Source organism: Myripristis murdjan, chromosome 7, assembly GCF_902150065.1.
Source record: "Myripristis murdjan chromosome 7, fMyrMur1.1, whole genome shotgun sequence".
NCBI classification, from domain to species: Eukaryota; Metazoa; Chordata; class Actinopteri; order Holocentriformes; family Holocentridae; genus Myripristis; species Myripristis murdjan.
This window is the reverse complement of record NC_043986.1, coordinates 17832918-17856410: the sequence shown is the minus strand read 5'-3', so window position 1 is coordinate 17856410 and position 23493 is coordinate 17832918. Positions and strand designations below refer to the sequence as shown.

At 43.4% G+C, this 23493-nt stretch overlaps 2 protein-coding genes across 3 annotated transcripts in view; one reads left to right on the top strand and one right to left on the bottom strand.

Annotated features, from left to right (window-relative positions):
• nkain4 (sodium/potassium transporting ATPase interacting 4) overlaps window positions 1–11937 on the bottom strand; it is a 41093-nt gene extending 29156 nt beyond the window's left edge. Inside the window, exon 1 of the mRNA XM_030056541.1 lies at window positions 11648–11937. Coding sequence (XP_029912401.1) covers window positions 11648–11701 — 54 coding nt within the window. The 5' untranslated portion in view covers window positions 11702–11937. The remainder of the gene's footprint in view (window positions 1–11647) is intronic.
• Window positions 11938–16406: 4469 nt separating this feature from the next.
• LOC115361611 (uncharacterized) overlaps window positions 16407–23493 on the top strand; it is a 35967-nt gene continuing 28880 nt past the window's right edge. For both annotated transcript variants that reach the window (XM_030055095.1, XM_030055094.1), the window contains exon 1: window positions 16407–16675. The gene's annotated coding sequence lies outside the window, so the exon portion shown is untranslated. The remainder of the gene's footprint in view (window positions 16676–23493) is intronic.

The window sequence follows — 23493 nt, the reverse complement described above, 5'->3', positions numbered from 1 at the left end:
GCAGTGGTTGAATCTGCGTCCCAAAACGGCACCTGCAACTGAGGTAGTACTCTCTGAGTTACCAGGGACTATAAGGTGAAGTTTTAGTGCTGAGCAGCGACCTCAAAAATGAATTATTAAAGATTGCTTTATTGAGGTGCAAGTAAACATATCATAAGTCTCCGTTTACAATTGCTTTCCATGTCACAATTCATCTCCACCGCTCTACGTGAAAGCAGGCTCCTCCTTTCAGCTCTTGATTTTCGAGCTTCCTCAATGTCACATTGGATCTCCATGTGTTTCTTTTTACAAAACCACATGCAACATCACAGCGGCACAGTAGTAAATATTCATGAGCATGATGAAAGATTCAACATCTTCCATGTTTACCGTTAAGCCATTGTCAGTTGCACGCAGAATGATTAGAAGCCTACTCTGTATTAGCTCTCTATTCTCTGGGCGCAGTGGAAACGCAAATACACAAGAGCTTAGGGTTCTCCTTTTGCCCCCAGAACACTCTTACACAAGCGAGACCCAGTGGCATAAGGCAATTACGGGGGGGCCCTGTTCATGCTATTATGATGGGCCCTAGTGCAGACTACTTATAAAACACACACACACACACACCATTATACATATTTTACCAACAATGTGCTGGCTTTTACAGTCGAATGTGTTAAGCGAATGTTAAGTTTAATTTTGACAGTGATAAACTGTTCCTGTAGTGAGTTTAACCAGACGCTTGTTGCTATCAGCTTCACAGAATGGAGATGCATTCATAAGCTGAGACAGACTTAATCAAAAAAAAAAAAAAAAAAAAAGGTTAAGATTGGTTTGCCTTTTCAAGGTTATATAACAAATGGCACCATTTTCAATTAATGTGAGTTCTTCTTTGAGCATAAGTTCTTTCTGAGGTGGACACCTTAATCACTCGCAGGGGCACAGTCTCCGCTCATTAACCGGAGGGGCTGCTCTCTCTCCAGGACCCAAACTCCACAGATCCCAGTGCAACCACACTGGATGCACTGGTCTGGACACAGGAACTTTGACACTGGGACGGTCCATCACTAAGATCTCCTTTCTCTCACCCATGTGCTGCTCTGCTTCCCCCCTCGTCTCTTTTCCTGTGTTCTTTCCCCACTTACCTTCCCCTCCCTTTGGGCACTTGCTCTCATTCATTCTTGGGAATGTCTTACTCACATATTACATTGAATTTCCCTCAGATAAGAGCAGATCACTAGAATCATGACTGAGAAACACAAGTCAAGCTTACTCTGATACAAAGCTACTATCTAGATCTATCACACTAAGATAAGATAGGATGGACCTCACACCCACTGATAAAGTGCTCTGAGAGAAATCAAGGTGACAAAAGGTATCATTGTGGGTCTGTTTAATAGACTAGTGCTTGTTGTCTGTCTTTAATGCTCAGAGCTTGAAGTGCTTGTACTTTGCAATGAGCCCATCTGCCTGCATTAAATTGCCTCCCTTTTCTGTTAATTGCTTTAAACTAAAATGTTTAAACATCATACTGATTTTTTTAATCTGAAAAAGAAAGCAGTCAACTAATTATGCTATGCTTTAAATACCACAGAGTGTGTAAAAAAAAAAAACTGCTTTCCAAAATGGGGGAGATTACAAACTAGGGAAATGAATAGTGTAGAGGCATGGAGAATATCTGTGAAGTATTTTAATTCATTTAATTTCGGCTTGCAATCTTAATTGGTGTTATCTGTTTGTCTTGTCTTAGTAGGTTAAAGCCACAACGCACCAAGCCAGATCACGCTGTATTTCACTGGAATAGAGATCAGAAGAAAATCCCCATAGGGGAAATTGGGTGTTTTACTGTGTTCATGCATGTTTTTATTGGGATACATGCTGGTAAAAGGTATGACTCTGATTTCACATTCTGGCACAAGTGTATGGACAGCTCAGTGAAACAACACACACACACACACACACACACACACACACACACACACACACACACACACACACGCACACACATGCACACACAGCTCAACACTGAGCTGATTTGTTGGTGGGACTTGTCCATGCCAACAGTGTGGATAAGAAGAATGAGATTAAAAGGGATAATGCCTGCAAGCATAAAAGTGCGTTCCAAGAATACCACTTGGTAAGCAGAGACTCTTGCTTTTTATGTTCGTCATCTTAACCTAATCTTAACCTACATCAGCCCACGAATGGATGCTTTATTTCTCACTGTTTCTGAATGAAAAAAAAATGGACAGATTTGGAGGCTTTTAGTGCTAAGCAAGTCGACTTGATGCTGAGGTACGGTTTACTGAGATATGACCCAAATTCCTACACCCTTCCTCTCGCAGAGGCCTCTATCTCATATACAACGGCTATCTTTCTCTCTGTCTCTCTTCCTCCCTTTATCTTTCTTCCTGCACTTTGCTGACAGCCAATGTGCCCACCCACCCCCACAAAAGTTTATCTGCAAAGGTAGCAATGTTTGGATTATTAGAGGCTAATTTAGATTCTGCTGCATCAGCTCAACAGTGTTAAGAGGAAAGCAGAGGGGCTGGATGTTAAATAGATCACAGTGTCAATATTAGGGATTAATGTCACTTTTGAGGCTTTTCCTCCTGCTCCCATGGCTCTAAACTCAATGTTGAAGTCAGTGGAAATAAGAGATGTGATGCCACACTGTGTCACACACACAGACAAGCAAACCGCGTCGTAAAGCATTCCCTCACACCCATACAAAAAGCACATACACGCACAGAAATATATTTCGGTTCCTCAGAAAAGGCCGAAAGAACAAAAGCAGGACAAGGATATGGACACGGGTAAAACCTCAATTGCACGAACAATGGATGGGATGGAAGGGAAAGTAACGAAATGAGAGCAGCTTAAATGAAGACTTCCTCTCTCATTCGCTGCGTTTCTCCGTGTCCCAGATCTAACACAAACTGTTTGGGTTTCGCCCCAATTAACAGGGAGGCAATTTAGCTGCGACAGAGGGAATTTTCATCGTGTATATGCAGTCAAGAACGGCAAACAGCTGTCAGCAGTTTGTACCCTCCAGTTCTACTTTCCATAATTGAGTCAGTAATGCCGCTCTTTTCATCATAATACCATCAGTCTTAATCTTTCATGCGCCTGAAAAGGAAGTTATGCTGGGTGCATCTCTGCTGTCCAACCATTTGATCACACAGCACAATTATAGGAACAACACGCGTGGAGTCATCAACCGCTTGTAGAACAACAACTGAATGCCAAAAACAGTGGAGGGATTTGAGAGAGATGAATATGGTTTACAGCCATTCAGCTGAGCACGATCTGTCAAGATAGTCATCCTGGCTGCGGTGCTCCCAAAGCAATTTATTCGACGACACACTATAACAAATTACACCGCCGGAACTGCTGGAATGGAAAGAGAGAAATGGGCTTGCAAATAGTTCTAGTTTTATCTCTATTATAGCTTAATATTGCAGTGTCACTGATGTGGAACACACACAAATGTATTCACCCACACGCACAAGCTTGTGCATGGACGGGTACATGCACACACACATTTGCCTGCCCAAGGTTTTTCAGTAGAGCCACATAATTAATGGTCTGTTAAATTGAAGACATTAAAATGGTGAGCAGTTGTAAAAGGGCCACCAGGGGCAATGAGAGGAGATGGTGTTTCCAAGAGCACACATATTATCATAAACCAAAATACACACCGCACACACGCACTGGCACAAACATATACACACAGCAAGAGCAGCACCTTAAAACTCCCGAAACGGTCAACCTCTCCTCCTGAACCTTGACCTGCATCAAAGTTTGTGTGTGTGACCAGTGATGTCAAACCTAAGAATAATTTATTAAGAGAGTATTTGAGAGGTGAAGTCAGGTTCTACGCGAATCACTCAACTGCATCTGGTTTGCTGCTGGGTATTATTTTGGGAGGGTAGGTTTTAGTGGTGAGGTTAAAGGCTGTAATGTAAGTGGAGCTATCTTCGGAACGACATGTTGTCCTGGGACCAGGATGTGAGCGGAGGCCCCATGTTCCACACAACCCAAACACCTTCAAGGTCCTCCATCCGCACTCCTCTCTACCCTCAGCGTGCTCCCTCAGATTTGCATCATAAATTCCCAAGCCTTATTTTGACAGGTTGATTTTTTTTTATTTCCTGCAGGCTCTTCAGCATCTGGTTGTATACATGAAGGTGTCTGTGCAAACAGTGCAGCAGGAGAGAGGAGAGAGAGAGAGGGAGGGAAACAAAATGAGAGAGAAGAGGGAAAGCTGAACAGAGATCTCAGGTCTCTGGGGTCATGCTCATAATTGGTCCCGAGCTAGAGGTCTAACCAGCACCCATCCCCCCATTTTCTCTCTATTTCCCTCTGTTTCTCTATCTCTGTCTCCCCCAATCTCCAGAGACTCTGGCCGAGTGATAAATCAGATGCTAATCAATAATTCAAACACATTCAAACCTGGTCTTGCACCAAAGGGAAGAAAAAAGGCAGTAGGAGAGAGGGGGGATCAGAATGGGGATGAGAAGAAGAAGAGGTAACTCAGAGCCTTGCTGACTAAAACAGGGATTTTAAAATGGGGGTGGAGCCTAAAGAGTCATTACACATTCAAGCAGCGCTCCTCATCCCCGAGTACCCAGGATGCACTAGGCTCTCAGGTGAGATGATGACACGGTGGCACAGAGTGCCAAAAGTCACTGGGCTGTGAGTGTGAATTTATTATGTAGTCACCTTGTCTTGTGACCTACACACACACACACACACACACACACACACACCTTTTCCCAGACATGGTTAAGCTGTTGTTAAATCCGCTCCTTTTGATGAGTCGGGTTCTTGCAGCAGAACCTGTCAGGGTCCACTTTTCCTTGGATGAATGCTGCTCAGGCGTAACAATCAACACAAGCTGGGTCAAGAGCACAATCAGCATCGAACACCAGGGAGCCATCTGACAGCACAAGCACAGAGTGTACTGACACACACACACACACACACACACACACACACACACATAATTATCATGACCTGCCTGACCTTTAGAATGAAAGGAAGACGTGCCCAGGGTTAAAACCTTTACTTATGAAATCATATTAACTCTTATAGCTTCTATAGTCCAAGATCAGATTCTTCCAGAACCTTCTACCACTCAGTTTTCATCTTGTCTCAATAAAAAAAAAAAAAAAAAGAAATACTGGCAGGAGTGAGGCCTCCTTGAATAAGATAAAAAGATAAAGAATAAAGAGGGATAGACAGGAAAGAACAGGGAGGTCAAGCTTCATGGCTATCTATTGGCTTCCTGTGAATGGGCCTATAGTTGATGGGTTGAATAAACGACAAAGAGCAGCTCTCTGGTGACTCATGAGGGATCAAAAAAGTTAAGTAAATGAAGTAAATTATCCTAAACAAACAGCAATAAAAACAGACAGTCAAGAAGAAATCTTGTAGGTTTACAAGACACGCTGTCAGGAGTTACAAGCAACAGTGCAGTTTTTCAGCCTCCATATTTATTATTTATCAATTGAGACTAGCTAGCATATAGATTAGAATCAGTGTCTGGATTACAGATGCCATCTCTGCATAGTGAGCTGTGTTTAACAGGCTCAGACAGCACTGTTTGTTTCTGCATGGATAATTCAGATAGGGATGCTATCTTATTCTGTCGCCATCTGTGCAAGCCGGCGCATTCTTGCAGTGAAACAAATAGTAAAAAAAAAAAAAAAAAAAAAAAAGTATGTGTTTCTGCTTGCACCGATATGAATCGGAGTCCAGAGCAGCTTTATGAAAACCTACTGTAATAGCGGGCAGAGGGAGAGTGAGGATGAAGAGAGACAGAGAGATAAAAGAGCGAGACCATCCACTCTACTCCCTCTGGCCTATCTCTTCCATCAACCTGGCAGAGCCAAGGAAATACAGTTCATTATCATTGATCACACCAGACTATGCACACAAACAAGTTACACACATATGCTCGACAAAAACCCAAACTAAACAAGACATATGCACAAGCAGACACACATACACACACGCGCACTAAACAAGGCACTGTTAACAGATGTCTGGAGCATCTGTACCTGGCAAAACTGAAATCTTCAAGCTCTTGCCAAGAACAGCTTTCATATTTCAGTAGGTACCGGGTTTTGATATATCACCTCTCCTCGGTTCTGGCAAGACAGAACACAATAGCAGCTCTCTCTCTCACGTGCACACGCTTTCTACCAAACACACATACGTGCGCACACACCCAGACACACACAGGGCTGCTGACCTGATAGCCTAGTATGTTTTATTACCATGTCATTTGCTACAGCTGCGGTAATTATGCTTAATTACAGTTGTGTGATGCATTAATATCAAAGCCATGGGCTGAGACCTTGTCTGTGGGTGTGTGTGTGTGCCAGCACAGATGTGTGTGTATGTAGATGGCTAAGGTGGGAGAGACAGTGTGGATAGACATCCAGCATCCCTAGGCTCATGAATATTCAGCAACGAATTTGAATGTTAGCACAGCCATAAACCAAATGAATTAGTGGCGGAGGCAGGAAAAAAAACAGCCTAAATCCTTTGTAATGTGGGGAAACTGACGTGATACCTGCCAAGGGACGATGTCTCGCCTTTGGAGATAACACTTCTCAGTATGAAGTGCTCTGCTTCCTTGTTGTCAAAACTTTCTTAGAAGCACTTTGGCTGAACTCTTTTTTTTACTTTTACTTTGCCTCTCTGAAGCCTTCACTACAAAGCAAGTATATTCTCAAGAAACACAGCGAAGTCATCAAAAGAGCGGTGGAAAAGTGGGCAGTGTGGTGCAAGATACTGTATCACACACGCACTGTCTGTGGGTAGTTTGACTAGCTGTTAATGAGGTACCGCCAGGGCTGGGCAATATTTTACAAAATGAAGTATCACTATTTCTTTGACCAAATAGCTCCATATCAATCTTACAGCAATACTGTAGAAAAGACTATTGGTGCTTTCATAAGATTTTTGTCTGTACAGTCAGTAACGTGTCTGAACAGTCTAAAAAATTCAGAAAATTGTATCTCTTGCTGTAATGCAGCCTGTAAAACCAGGAAAAGTACAATATCAAAATTCCAGACAATATCTAGTTTCATATCACAATATTGATATAATATCATAGAGCCATAGTTAAAGGCCTCCGCTTTCTAATATCACGCTTGCAGATCTCCACTGCCTCAGCGGCATGCATCACACTGACAGTTCATCATTTTTGGAGGAATAACGGGTGATGACCAACACGGTGACTGATGGGGCCCGTACAGGCGCAGACCAAGTCACACCCTGTGACAGGACGAAAACGTTGCTCTTCACCTTTACTGTGACAAACTAAATCTCCGTCCTAAGAAGATGAGAGGGGCCACTCCCTCTCATCTTTGCCATCTTTCTTAAGGCAGCACTTCCTCCCTCTGCACAAAGCCTGCTGTCTGTACTCCAACACTGGCCCTGACTAACCTATAGCTCACAGCTCACAATACGCAGCTGTGTGTCGGGGCTGTGCGTGCAAGCATGTGTGTAACTCTGTGTCTTTGCGAGATTGGGTACAACGTCATTGCTGCCCACGCAGTTATGGCCGGACAGTTTCAGGGTCAGTGTTGAGTTCAGAGCTCATTACACTTGATCCATGTGATTATGGGTGTGTATGTGGGTGCGTCTGTGTGTGCATGAGTGAGTGTGAGTGTGTGTGTGTGCCTGTCCTTCCCTGACCCGTTGCACACAGAAAAAAAAACATAACCAATGAAGAGGTCTCCTTCATCAATCACCAAGTGTCGGTGGAGCCATAATCCACTCAGAGCAACGCCTCTCCACGGGGCTTGTCGCTGACATGCGCATTGTGTTTTGGACCCAGTCCCGACTCTGACCAATCGAAACCCTTGCGCGCCAGGTCAGCTTTAAGTCAACACCTCGAAAACCCCATCGAGATGAAACCGAGCCTGCCTGCTTCTCTGAGTCCAAACAACTCATCTGACAGACAGGGCCGGCTGCCAGCACTTGCCATTCTCTGGGGCCGATCAGCGCTCTGCCAGCCGTCCAACTCAACTGTCTGGGATAGTTAGGCTACACAAGGAAGAGGGAACAGAGGCTTTTCGATCAATACAGACTCATTATCTGTTGCCTTCTGTCCCAGAGAGATGAGTCCCTCCGCTCAGCCTGTTGATGAGGAAAGCGCACCACAATTCAATTAGGGGACGGTCGAGATGCCAGAGGAGGTTTGATCAAAGCACTCTGCCTGACTAATTAGCACACACAGTGGTTCACAAGGGCTATTTTTACATCTGAGGGGCGATGTATGTTGTTGCGTTAATGGTAGTTTTACCCTGTAATGGACCGGAAAAACCTGGCCCCTAGTCAAGGCTTTCGATTCAGCCGGAGCAGACTGAGGCCTGAGTGTGCCACTCTCAAGACACGTGCACATATATGAACAAGCACACACACAACCTGATGATACTGACGGGTCACACAGGGTCTGATGCGACCCTTCTTCGCAGGTTAAACCCATCAACAAAATGATAGTCTCATGGGATGTAGACTGTGGGTGTAAGCCCGCCATCGGCCAACTCTGTCATTGGGAATTCTCCTCCCCTTCCGCTAACCCCCAACACTATTTTGCAAGGGCACTGTCGCTGCATCCTGAGCTTGGTGCCGCCCATGATGACTGTGATTGGTTTAAAGAAATACAAACAAGCCATAGCGTTTGTTTTTTTGTTTTTTTTTTCCCCTCTATAGCAGAATGATAATGCGTTCAGTCAGACCTTTCTCCGGTGCTGGCACGGTGCTAAAATGAATTGTGGAGATAGGTCTGGCTAACAAAATGAGTGTAGGTGTGTGTGTGTGTGTGTGTGTGTGTGTGTTCGTGCAGACAGGAAGTGTCAGGTCACCCAGAAATAGTGCCAGGGGAAAATAAAGCTGTTTCCAGGAGTCTTCAGGGACTCTTTAGACAGCCTGTTGACAGCTTTATAAACCTCTTAACAAATGGTGTCCCTCCTTTTCTCTGATGAAGCAAAAAGGTCCGAGGACTAAGGAGGGAACAGGTGTGTCCCTCAAGGTGGGTTCATAAATGCGTGTATGTGTGTTTGTGTGAGCTATGTTTGATCTGCGAACATGGCCTGATTTTAAATGAGGAACAAGATTGAGGGTGCGCGGAGTGGAGACACAGACAGGCCATCGATCTAGTGTCCAGGTTCCTGACCGTCTGGTGAATGTCCAGCACTGAAATCTGAAAGCTAAACATGTGTTCCACACAAATACACACCAGCCCCACTGCTTGGTTCAGAGGTGAAAGGGGGGAGGGCAGAAAGAAATTCAGGAAGAGGTTATAGCATGAAAGGCCGGGGGTGGAAGAAAGACATAGGAAGGAAAACAATAAATAACTGCAGCGAGGAAGTCTTGTCTCAATACTTTTCACACTACAAAGCGTACCCCCAAGTGCAGTTTAAATTGTAAGTGCATACCGCTCTGTCAGATTATCGCCCGAATACAGCAACTCCAAAGGTGAGATCTACCTGCCTTCAAGTAGAGACTAGGGGTGTAAATCTTTGGCTTCATAGAGATTCACAATCTGGTCATTTGATTTTAAAATGAATTTTTCAGAATTCAAATTCACTTCTACAATATCATTTTCTTCTGAAATGTGAAAATAAGACAAAATTACCGAGACATTTGTTATTCAAAAAAACAAAACAAAAAGTATGCCATGGTAAAAAAAAAAAAAAAAAAAAAAAAAGTTGCAATTCAGAGTATTGTGTTGGATCACCACCACTTTAGGTCTTATTTAAGAATCTTGAATTAAACGATTTAGATACTGTCATATCGGCTGAAGCCAAAGTCAGAGCAATTTGTTTTATTTCATTATTTTAGCAGCAGATCGACGCGGTTGAATCAATGCATTGATGCGATGAGTGAATCGTTACTTCCGTGTTTTACAGAGAACGCTGACACTGTGTCGATCTTGAACATGTACAACTGCACTATCCCGATCACTGAGCTACGTTTAACTGTTTGTTAGATCATATCCAGCTCTGTCATGTGGAACCATGACAACACTACTCAGTTGGTGGTGAGCAATGGTGATTATAGGAGCTGCATTTGCTTGATAAGATGGATAACAGGAGATAAGTGTTGGTGTTGCCCCATCAGCAGTGGAGCTGAAAGGGTGAGGGGAGGACAGCCAGACATCCAACATGATGAGTTAGGGAGGGACGCAACAGCATAAAGTGTCATGGCCCAGTCACCCTTTGCTGAACTTGAGCTTCTTTTCATTAACATTTTGCCAGATACCAGCCACCACTCCCACTTTCCTCAGGCTTTCCTGTTGTCATGTGCCAATGACATCACTAACCTCTCCCATTTTCTTTGTTCTTGCCTTTTCCCTCACCCATGATGCAATATATCAGAGCTTTCCAGCTTGATTCCTTGTCAAGAGAAGATGTTATTGCTCCCTTAGTTGTTGGCAGTGCCGTTTACGGAGGGGCTTATGCTGTGAGCAAGCTCAGTTTTAATGCCACCATAAATAACATTGTCACACCCTGTCAAGTAAACTCTACTCAAGGGAAAGTGGAAGAGGCAACCTGGCTTGTGGAGCAGACAGGAGCCTATGAGAAGCATCTTCTCACCGCACAGCTACCATCAGTAAAATGTCATGCCTCTCACTTCACTGATCACCAACTGAAAACCTATCTATCTCCAGCGAGCTCAAACTCTGTGCATTCGTGGTGCTTTGCAGTTTGCCTTTTTCCCAAGATGCAATCTTTGCGGGGGCTTCGGGTTTCCGATGAATGATAAAACCTATCACATCTCAGGATCTGAGAAAAGGTTCGCATTTTAGTCATAACCTTAGCTGTTGTGCGTCACATCTAGGGGTTGAGCATAAACACAGAAATACAGACAAGCTTCTACTTTGACCAGTGGTTGATGACTCATGCATGGCTCCACAACAGTGACTCTAGATGATGCACTAAAATTTGAGTGGTCAGTTACATCTCAGCATGTAAAACAGTTCATGTTATTTTGGTTTAACATGCATATTTAAAATGAGGCAAATGTTGTTAAATCAGCCTAGTTACCCCAATACTGTCTATCAGTGTGCTACTCTAGGCTGTTAGTTGGGGGTGGTAAGGTGATTTCCCAATCCTTAGTCCACCACCACCACCACCATGACCATATGTTGTTTCTCACTAAATGCCCTCATGGATCAGGTAAAGACAATAAATACTGAGCATCACCACACGTGGAAGTTGCCTAGAGTGGATACAAAATATTGTCCAAATCCATCAAGTCATCCATAATTTGTATGTGAACATGGCTTGACAGTGTATCTTGACTGCCCCTTGTAATTGCAGACAAACAATACCAACCTGCCAAAAATCACTATGATATTACTATAAAACTTCTATGAACAGTTGTAGTACTCGACGGTGAGTTTATAATGACCTGATCTAACTTTTATGATTTCCTGTGGTATCATTTCTCGACCTGTATGTGACACCTCTGCCTGTCACTTCTAGTAGCAGCATGCTATCTTAAACTTTGGCAGTGATATTTGTAAAGTATCCTTTTAAATATATATATATATTTATACTATAGGATTAGTACAGCTCTTAGGCGCAAGGGCAAAACTTGTGTCGTCTAAAACACGATTACGCCGAGTGAAGTATCAACTCACCAACTGTAAAGTGCAGATAAAGATGAGAGTGCATCGTCCGCTGCAGCAGCCCATTGTGTCAGCGGTGAAAACGGGACTGGGAGCCGGGGAGAAAGGACTTGGAAACGGATCGGAGGAGCTCTGGATGCGCCGAGCGGTCTCAGTGTAGGTCCAAGCTCTGCCGGTGTCCCATTCTCCTCCCTTTCTCCTGGTTCTGCTGCCTCGCCTCGGCTACTCACAGCCCAAACTGCAGCGGGATCGCTCCGGATTTGCTTTTGCTTGTTGCCTCTGCCTGGTCGCACTTGAGGTGACTGGCTGGGTGGATGGCTGTGTGAGCCGGTGTGTGCGGGGGGGAAGAGGAGGGAGGAGGAGGGGTGGAGGGGGGTCAGACGGCCACGGGGGGCTGGATGGATGGGCTGGGAGTGGGCTGAGGGCGTCAACTGTTTTTTTTTTTTTTTTTTTTTTTTTGGGAAACAGTTGTCAGCCGTGGGTGACGGAGCAGAAACTGTGTGTGGATTATAGCAGCCTTTATCCAAAATATTTGAGCAGAGGCAATCATTTTATTGTCATGGTGATGGATGTATTTCTATTAAGCCAATTAGCGGAGGGGAGAGGGTTGTCGGTGTAACTCGCAGATGAAATGATCACATTTGTCTGACACAAATTGGAGGATGAACTGAAATATTAGTGAAACAGAGCCCGCTGTCTGTGTCAAAAGATCATACAAGTGGTGGCGAGTCATTTTGCCATGAATGACTTCTTCTCAGGGCACCGGGTGAAATCAGCGCCCATAGTGACTCTAGTGGAGTTTTGGCGCCATCTGGTGACAATCTGATGACACACACTTTCACAAGTTTGACCACTGCATTTCTTATCAAAGCCCCATGGGGTCATAATCATTCATTATCACTGTCTTGGTCACTTAAGACGCGTTTAATTTCCCAAATTTCAAAATAGTTCCCTGATCGGGCTTTAGGATATATGAGCCTATATAAGCCATAAGTTATGTAGTTGGTTAAAAAGCATTTTTTCTTTTACTTGTCCCATAGCTGTAACCTAAATTGTTGGGTCCCAACTCCACAGAATAAACACAACATCCATTCTTGTTTAGTCTCTACACCCCTGCTCTTCCCTCTTTGTTTCCTCTGCTTAGAAACTCCTCTTGCCCTGCCTCCCTTCTCCACACAGACCTTTTGTTTAGATCTCTATTTGCCTTCTGGGTAGGCTACTGCTCTGTATGATTTATAATAGAAAAGATCTTAAAAGCAATTCTCTCAGTCAGCCTCCTACTCCTTTCTCTCTCTCTCTTGCTCTCTCGGGGTAGATGCAGGTCCCACCTCTCTCCTCACCAGCTTGATAAATCTTTTACACGTCTGCAGGCTGAGTGAGGGAACACTTCACATCTGATTTCATCACACACTCCTCCGCTGTGCTCCTTAAAAGCACGTCCCACTCCACCGGGCCCAGCCGAGTCCAGCCCGGGCCAGGAGCCTGCCTTCCTGCATGATGCTTCTCTGCTCCTCCCCCGGCACTAAAAATAACCTCATGGTATTTATGGAAGCGTGTGAGGGACAAGGTTTTGGCGATTTTTAAAAGAAGAAATATACCCATCTTTCATTTTCTGATAGAGTTTGACCAGACTTTTCTTGTGCTGACCAATTCTTTCATGGCATAAATTCATAGTGAATATCACATTAATTAACATCAAACTCATGTAATGATGTCTTGACTGGAATAAATAGACATTAAGGCGCTGAAAGTAAAATATCTACTTTTATTTAGATTTGTTGAAATTGTATATCGGTGTTCATCAACTGGAAGTCAAAGGTCGAGGTTACCCGTTGTTTTATTCACCACCATTTCTTGGCTCAAGTATCATGTTTTACTCATGCACATGGAGTGAGTTGGATGCTATAAGGAACCACTGGGACCAGACATTAGTGGCCTCTATGTGCTTTTTGCATGAAATACCCCATTCATATCTGCATTACCTTTGAGAACATGCTTCTGAATGCATGCCATAAAAATCTATTTGTGTGTGTGTTTGTGTGTGTGTGCATGTGTGTGAATCAGAGAGGGGAGCCCAGGCTGAAATAAGGTCACTGTCATAGTTCTCTTGGAAGCCTTAATAGAGGTTCTCCATGTGTTCCCATTTTGCTCAACACCTCCTCATCACCCCAGTGTGTGTGCAGTGTGTGTGTGTGTGTGTGTGTGTGTGTGCGCATGTGTGTGTGTGTCTCACGCTTGTCAGTGTGTCCAAGCCCTCGGGGACTGTTGTTCTCCATGGTGACACTAATGTGAAGCGACAGGACAGCCAGTGGTGCGCTGCTCTGAGGAGACCTGCATTGTGGAGGAGACCTGAGAGTCTGGCTCATGGTGGACAACAATACAAAAAAGACCTGAAAAAGATGAAGCTTTCTTCTCCTTGAAAGCGTCTCAGGCTCTCCGTTTTTAGTTCCCATTCTCTGTCTCTCTCTCTCTCTCTCGGACGTGCTAACACGCCAGCACAATCCCTCATGCAGGCACACACTCCAGAGGACTGAGCCTCACACATGCATGGACATTCAGTTTCTGACAAGCAGTTCATCATCATTTGTGAGGCCGCTGGAGACTGGAAAGCTAAAGAGATTCTGTCCTTTCTTACTGTGGCCTAAATGACTTGATTCCCCAAATTATCACGGTCCAGCAGCAGTTTGCTCTCTACAGACTTGGACATGATGTTGTTACTTAGACAGAAATATGAAGGAAATACAAACAGGGGACACTTTTCATTGCTGCAAATGACAATAAAGAAGGAGAAAAATAATGCATAGTCTCAGCAGCGATCCAGCTACATCATAAACACAATGAAAGCAAGAAATGAGCTGCTCCCTCCCGCTCTCCAGGACATTTACTATACTACAGAGGCACCGGTTTGTAGAGCTGCAAATTACAGCCACCACTGGCAGTCCAACAAGCACATGAACGCTCTCTTTATTTAGGCCCATGCTCATAAAAGTTTAAGATTATGCATGTACCCTTCGTGGAAGAGCCTCATCTGATGCCTATTTCTCTGCTGCTTTACCACGAGGAAAGTTCCAGTCTCAATGAAGAATAAATACAGAGGCTATTATGAGGAACATGTGAATAATTTATAATCGGATTATGCTTTGGGAAGAAATATTGGTCGCCCAAATCATTTGTATGGTCGTTTGTTAGTTCTAACGCTGTCCGCTGGGGGGCGCCTGTTGCGAGGTCAGTTTTCACTGAATGGATGCTTGACTCCACCACAAGTTAGACTCAGAAAGCTGGAAAAGTACCGGATGATAGACGTTTTTGTCTTCAAAATGAAAGCATAGAAACCAATGGCTACAGTGTGACAAACAGATAGATAGATAGATAGATAGATAGATAGATAGATAGATAGATAGATAGATAGATAGATAGATAGATAGATAGATAGATAGATAGATAGATAGATAGATAGATAGATAGATAGATAGATAGATAGAAAACGTGGGTGGGGAAACGAACCAGTCTCCCAAAGCATGACTAAAACAATGTGTGTTTCTGATTTGTCATTTGTATATTTCCCAGCAGACGTATGCACAATTCCTTCTTTAGTTTCAGCTGCCAGGTTTCATTTTCTTACTTTCACTTTCTTTCTTACTCTCACTTGCTTTCACAGAAACATTTGACTGCCATTGTCTGGTATGAATAATGTTTTCAACAGAATTACACACAAAAAATAAACTTAGTAAGATAACATTACAATGTATTGTAATGTTATCTTACTAGTTTTTATAATAATAATATAGAATGTATACATTCTATATTATTTTGTCTTTTTTTGGTGTTATGTTATTGTAATCAATATTGTAATTTTGGTGTTATGTTATTGTAATGAAGTCATACAAAAATACAAGTCTGCCAAAACTATACATCACCTTACAAACTTTACCAACACATCTGTGATATATTGTTAATTTATTTTATGGAACAATTGTACGAGGACATAGCAGCTCTTGTACAGGCAGTAATTTAATTTAATTTAAAGAAGTGCTGAAGTTTTGAGCTAAAGTAGCCTACTGCAGTGCTAAAGCACTTGCAGGAAATGTCATTTTTGTCAGATGCCCTCCTCTTTCACCAACATTCAACATAAGAAAGCTGTGACAATGTAAAAACATGAAATTTCAATGCTGAGGTCGTACTTGACCTATCATTCAATGTTTTGACATGTGGTCGGGGTCTGATCATGGGCTGGCTGCTACACCCAGTGCTTGTACCTCTTGGTCATGAAGAGCAGAGCATGTGCAGAAAAAGGAGGCCAGATTCTTAGACACACTCTTTATTAGATCCTTCTGTCAGTTCTGTCTGTCAGTCCAGCCTGTTGTACTTCCAGTGTGTTTTTGCCTGCACCTATTTATTAAAGTCCTCTTCAGCCTGCCCCTGCTCCTGCATTTGAGCTGTGTTACCAACACGCCACATAACATTTCAAGTAGGAGGAAGACATCACATTATAATATATTTTTTTTTACTTATTTATTTTTTGACACTGCTTGACAAATGGTAGCCAATGTGGATTTGCGTTAGTCATTTAACTGTAAGACTCGTGAGAGGCAAATGTGCAAATAGTCATGATAAGAGTTTTATTTTGAAAGCGACAACCGGAACTATAAATCTTATTCATGCTGTCTTGACAGTGGTCTCCGTCACATGGTGCTGCCTAACCGAGCGCCGATGGAGCAAGATGAGAAACGCAGGAGGCGAGCCCCTCCGGTTGCGCGTCAGCATCCTCTCAAATAGGGATCTGCCGCTGTCACTTCAGCTCTAGATGCGGAGAGACGGGCGGTTTGCAAACCCGAAACAACAAACAAACCTGTAATTTCTTTGCCATGCACCTGTTATTTTAATGTGATGTCAAACAAGAAGAGTAAGGAGAGGCTGTGAGGAGGCTGGATCTTTGCAAAGAATGATAGTGAGGATCAAGGCGCGCTGTCCCAGGAGAACTCATCTGAAGAGCTGGCTGTGAGAGACCGAGATGCTGCTCTAGCGCACCGGAGGGGCCGAGTGAGTACAATACACTTGATGACCGCCGATCACTATCGGTTTCATTATTGATCCACTTTGGTGACGAGTTTGGGACAGGTCGCCGTGCCAAGACGCGGTTGTCTTTAACGCCACAGATATATTCGGTAGAAGATCCCACCTGTCTGATCAATCATTCATGAGCATCTTAGTAAAGCTTTGGGTAAGAGATGTGTGAAAGTTGCCCCGCTAATTTGGGCATAGCGTGCTTTCCTAGTACACACCCGTAACCTAATGCATGCAGGCATCAAGGTTTAATATCATGCAGTGCGCTACAGAGGGTGATTTGGAGGTCGATTATGTCCCTTTAAAGTTTTTATTAGTGTGAACATGTGTTGCACACTGTTGCCACAGTGTCTGTGTGAGGCTAATTAATAAAGCCCTTGTTAGGAGCTTTCATATCAGAGGCACTCATCATTAATCCACTGATGGCCCAGAGGGCGTGGGTGGTTGTACTTGATGATAGGAGAAAGGCACTTTCTCGGCACAGTTCTCCACAGCAGGTTGGATTCATTACGGACTCACAACTGATGAACTCAGTGACTCTGTGGTCCAGAAGAGGAGACAGAGATGTCTGACAAAGAAACACCGGCTTTGATTAACATTTTTCTGCTTAAAATTTCACCATGGATCAGTGACATGCAATATAATATGGTCCAACATGCAAGTTTCTGGCTTTTATAATGACTGATGGGCAAATAAGAGTTGTCTCTTTGGCTAGAGAGCAGCATGAATTCTTTCCACCACTATACATCTGATTCAGTGTATAACGGTTATCTTACCTGAAGCACAGGCCCAGTTTCAGAAGCTCACTGTGATGCTGAGCGTGTGGGTGTGGGTGTGAGAGTAAGACTTCTACAGCAGGCTCAGTGCATGTCGATGAATGAAATCCACTCACTATGCAGCAAGGGTTCCCATCCCCTGTGCGCGTGTGCATGCATGCATTTGTATGTGTGTGCACACTTGAGTGTGTCTGTGTGTGTGTATTTCACCTCATTACACTCATTGTGTTGACTTAAGCAGGAGGGTCACCCCTGAGGCCCGTTCTCCTGCCTCATTGTGGAGTGATGCCCTGAATTACACAGCACTCACGCTGATCACAGAAGTACAGGAGCGCGTTGGGAGAAGCATTTCAGCTTACGTGTTCACTTCACTACCATTATTCCAACCGATGCATGCTGTATTCATGTGATTTACATTTCCTGGCACACGCATCCCACCGTGTTACACAATCACCGCTATGAAGACGTTTCACGCATCTCCTCCTGCTCCCCCCCGCCCCGCACTCGTCACAAGTGTATTTTGTTGAGAGGTGCTTAACTCCTGAATCCCAAACTCAGCAGGCTATGTTGCAGATTTGCCATAGAGCTCCAGCTCCGGTTCGAATCCCGGGCGATTATGTTCACAGCCTGCCCACGCACTCTCCGTATAGTAGCTCCTCTATTCTTGGTTGTTCTACAAACTGACAAAACTCCCTCCCTTACAGCCTGCCATTGCATTTCTCCTGAGGCATTCTCAATATTTTCCCTGTGTATGTATTAAACATCAAGCATGTCGAACTGGGGAACATGGGGCTGAGCACTTTGAGGCAGAGTCTGCCTTCTGTGGAGGGTGACAGAACAGTCAGATGGCCCCCACAGGGCAGGGAACAATTCCTGCTGCTGATTCACCCAAGGCGACAGGACTGGAGCACACTCTCCCTCCCTCCCTCTCTACTCCCTCCCTCTCATCCCGCCCTCCATCCCATCATCCCTTCCCACCTCCATCTCACAGTGATGAACACACTCTCTCGGGTTCACTCGCACACCTGCACCAAGGCTTCTGCACTCTCTATCTTCTTTTCTCGTCCTACACACACACACACACACACACACGCCTTCTCACGCACATGCTATGTGCCCAAGGAATCATAGTGGCTGTACTGAAAATGTCAGGTTATGTCTATGGTCAGGTTTTTTTTTTGCAAAAGGTGCAAAAATGATGCCAATGGTGATGTCAGGTTTAGGGATCAGAGAGTTGATTGCCCGTGAAGCGTAAGTGCATGCGTCACTGTGTTTATGCATGTGCATATGTGTGTGCATGCCTATGTTTTTGTGCATATCTGCTGCGTGCGTAACAGCTCAGGCATCGGGGCCCGTAAATTGGCCAGTCACCCGGACAGATGTGCTTAGAGTGCGGGGCCTCAAACTGGCCTGCCACCCAGCATTCGCACCATGGATCCATGACCAAAGGGCTCAGGCACCAAAACTCACTGTCTGCATAAATCGCTTTCAATTATTAATGCTGTGAATAGGGCAACAAGAGGCATTGCAGAGGCCAGGGGGAGGAGACAAGGAAATGAGAATGGGCACTGAGGAGGAAAGAAAGCAGGCAAGGAAGCAAGCAAGAAAGAAAGAAACAAAGAAAGAAAGAAATTAATTTGATTATACTGACTTAGACTGAATGAGTGTGACAAATAGAGAATGGGAGCAAAAAGGCTAAAGGGAGGTGGAATCGATGAGTGTTGATGGGAAGACAAAGAGCAAGGGACGGAGAAAAATGAATGGGAGGTATAGATCTGAAATAGTTTCCTCTCTGATTGCTCTGTCCACTTGGAAGCCAAGTGATGGCAATGATTCCCCGCAGTGCAATATCAAAAGCTCAAAAGAGCACTGTAACAAGCAGAGATCAAGACAGAGAGAATGTACAGGGGGGATACTGCCCTTTAAATACTGATTGTGGAGTGAGTCACTGGGATTTTCTCCTCACAGCAACATGCATAGCAAAAGCACACAGTGGCAAACTGACATCCCAATCCTAGTTGAATCTTTTTCACAGCACAGCAGATGACATCACCAAATTCACAGCAGCGACTGTCTGAACCAAGGGAGTCCCTGCACACACACACACACACACACAGACACACACATTCTGTCACGCCTCCTGATTTTTCGTCGTATATTTTTTGCCATGCAGTTACATCAGTTTTATCATAATTATGAATTGTTGAGTGCATGGGTGATTCAGAATTATTCATGTAATTTCATGTTAGGAACTGTATCATAGCAGCTTTATCTAATGTCCATTAGCATAGAAGGAATGTAATCCATAAGTATTGATTCCTGACTCAAACGTTGAGACTGTTATGCTGATAGCAGCATTATGCATGATACCATTACAGCGTATGTTCATGCACATGATAATATGGCCTGTATTAGAGGGCACAAATAATAAATAGAGCAACAATGTTTTACATAGACTTGCTGGTACCTCCCTATCATGTCTAATAGATACAGTTCTAATATTAGAAGTATTACTGGAAGGCAGTCAATATGGGAGATAATATGCTGTACCTAAATGCTGTATCTCTGTTATCACATGTAGATAATGAACAGCATATTTCTGTAGCCAACTATGTGAACTTAGAAAGAGACAATACCAAAAAAAAAAAAAAAAAGGCCTTGTACTCTGAACCTTGTGCCAGGTTTTGGTGCTCGATCAGCTAGGAGCTGGAATGAAAATTCACTGAAATGCAGTACTTAGTGTTGTCTATTTGTTGAATTGTCAGATTTAGGCCCATGGGTCTTCATCAAGTAAAACTGAGTTGAAGAAAAGGTTTGCACTGCAATGAAATGTTACAGCTTGGGCCCGCTTACACATAAATATGATTTGGAAAACCATTTCATTAGCTTGAAACCACATTCACAGCAGTCACAAAACACTTGACTTTTAACTATACTATTAAAAATGTGTGTGTCTCTCTGTGTGTGTGTGTGTGTGTGCGTGTGTGTATACTGTACTATTTCAGAGTCCTACTAGCAGGGACTGGTTATCTATATTCTAATGCAAGCTCTGTAAAATATGTAAGTGTGTGAAATGATGCAACTGTCACCTCATATTTCCACATTTTACACATTTTTTTTTTTTTTTTTACCAATATTTGAGCATTCTTTTTCCATCCATACACATCACAGCCGGCTCTGCAGCTGTCACTTGACTTACTCACTGTCACCTTTGCACTTTGCTTTCTAACTTCCAAATCTCTGTTTTAAAAGCACAAAAGAAAGTTGCATTTAAATCTTGTGTGTTTCTGACCTCTCCTTTCAAGCCAATCAAAGAAAACGGAGCGCGAATTGTTCCTCCCTTCTCGTCATCCACAACCGAGCCTTTTTTCTGTCACTGCATTTTATTTCTCGGTCTATTTTCAACAGTACAGTACAACCAGAGTCTTTCTGAAGGACATCTCAACAGGATTTGATAAAGCTACACTGGGGAACTTTGCATGTGTTCAGCTCCGAATGGCAGTGTGAAGTTACTGCTCTAATAAAACAAAAAAAAAAAAAAAAATAAGGAGGAGGGGCTTGTTTGAATTTTGCTCTCAAGTTTTAATTTGTCATTTCCCACGGGTGGAGAAGTGTCCATACCTGAGAGCAGACTTTTATTTGGGCAAATAAGGCAAATCTACAGGGTCCTAGTTAGTGTACTGGGATGGTCTTTCTATTACAGTGCCACTTTGTGAATAAGGCTAATAAGACCCATGTATTTTTACATAAATTTGTTCCTAGAGTAGCTTTAAAGTAGAGGAGAGTATTACATAATCACCCAGATTTTTATTTTGACCCAGCAACTGTGTGGCCATAGGTGAGCTTCTTCACAGATGTAACCAGCCCATCTCAGTAAACCTCCAAGTATGCAGAAGGACAGGAAACCAGAGCGGCAGCTAATTCTCAGCTATTGCATCAGCAAGTGGAGGTGCTGTAATAACGTCACATTCACAAGCATAGCAAATTCATTTTCATGTGAAAAAAAGACGCTATGATTATATTCCACCTAGTCGAAGCCCTATATACACATAAAAGGCTGAACATCCCTTTTTTGGCACCTTTTTTTTTTAAAATCACGTACCAGTGAGGATAGCAAAAGGAAATTAATATGTCAAACTCTGAGTTGCTCAGTTGTTAATTAATAAATCCATCATTGCCCATTAATTTCAGACAGCCTTGTCATTAAAAATGTTTATGTAAAGCCAAAACTCTGGCATTTTGATGTATTAGCATTAGGGTTATCCTTAATTATACATTTTGTCAATCTGCTAATCTAGCTTAATCTTTTGAATTAATATACTATAATTCAACTAATTACTATTATATGGTGATGTACTTATAAGGTCAGTACAGTGTTTGGATGAGCAGAGTAGTTGAGGCCCACTTATACATAACAAGATGTAGTGCAATGTGTGTGTGTGTGTGTGTGTGTAGTGTGTGTAGTGTGTGTTTCAATGCCTTTATTATCTATCTGTATGTGTTTGCATATATGCAACAGGACTGTGTGTTTTGCTCTTTTTATAAAGATACATTTATGCTATTAGCATGAATATGAGATGGCTCACTGTGCCATAAATTCCTCTTCCTGTTTGAGACACAGCCGGCCAGTGTAAGCATGTGGTGTATTGTCGAGTGAGTTCACCTTCGCAACAGTAGCTGCCTTATTGATTCCTCTGGCAGTCACAGGTGTTAGTGATGGAAGATCAGCCTCCACACTCAAAGAGCGCGAGGACACTGAGGGATTCGTGCCGACTGGTGTGTTTATTTATTCATTAATGGGCGGTTTACAGCTCAGCTCTTCCTCAGAGGACCATTTTCACCTGTTTCACCCCCTGAGGTTTGAGAGAGCGGTGCATTTGATATTAGGATCTCTGTGGGATTTGTAGAGTCGGCAGCGTACAGACATACAGATACATAAATGCTTGCAACTCACCCCCATATCCACTATGAATGAGTGAGACTGTAAAAGGACAGTGAGAGTCAGAGAAAGACGGAGGGGTGGAGTAGAGCGCTCGGGGGACCATGGCAAGCCAGATCCTGTATTGATTGGTTTGGTAAGAGAATCCTTAGGCTTTAGTGATGCTGCTTAATAACAGTGGCTCGAGGAAAGGGAGATCACATCAGCTGGACTCCACTCCAGAGGCTGTCTTCAGCTTTAAAGGAATAGTTCACAGCAAAATCAAAACATCAGCAAGTGAGGGCTAATCCTTTTAGCACTTTTTTTTTTTGACATTCAGCAGCTGTTAAGATGGAAACATCTCTGCACCTGAAGAATCATGTAAAACATGTCAGCTTGACATTTTCTCCGAGAGGCAAATTATGCTGTTCGGGTTTTCAAAAGTGAGATAAATGTCACCATTAACGTTGTCTTGAAGCTAAACGGTGTGAACACAGTGCTGTAATCTCCGCATATAGAAATCTAAACATTCAAACCCAATGCGTACACCCACCTCTTGCATAGCAGGAAAGGTGGAACGTTCTCTATTTCCCTGCATTGCACAATAGGAATCTCCTGATCTGGCTGCGTGTGTGTGTATGTGGGTGTGTGTGTGTATGAGTGTGTGTGCTTGTCACAGGATGGATGCTGTGGTTTCTGCATTGACGTAGTCTTTTCGTGGCTCCCAGCCTACCTGTCTATCTTAGTGTTAATCAAGTCAAGAGCCCAGCAGCTTCAGAGAAACACTTAGCTATTTTAGGAGGCAGGAGGTTGTGATAAGCCAGGAAGTGAAGTGACACAACATGGGTTGAGATTTTTTTTTCTGCCTGAAAAGCTTGTTTTTTTTTTTTTTTTTTTCTTTTAGCAGCACCCCTCTGTCTGTTACCTTACAGATTGCACCTAGCCACCATCAGATAGTGGAGCTACAGGAGCAAAACAGCAAACAGCACATCAGAGCCTGAAGATATGCAGTCAGATTACAGACAATCACACATTTACTTTTTATGGTAAAATGACATTTAAAATCAAAATCACAACCGTTCTGCTCAAAGAACCTTTGT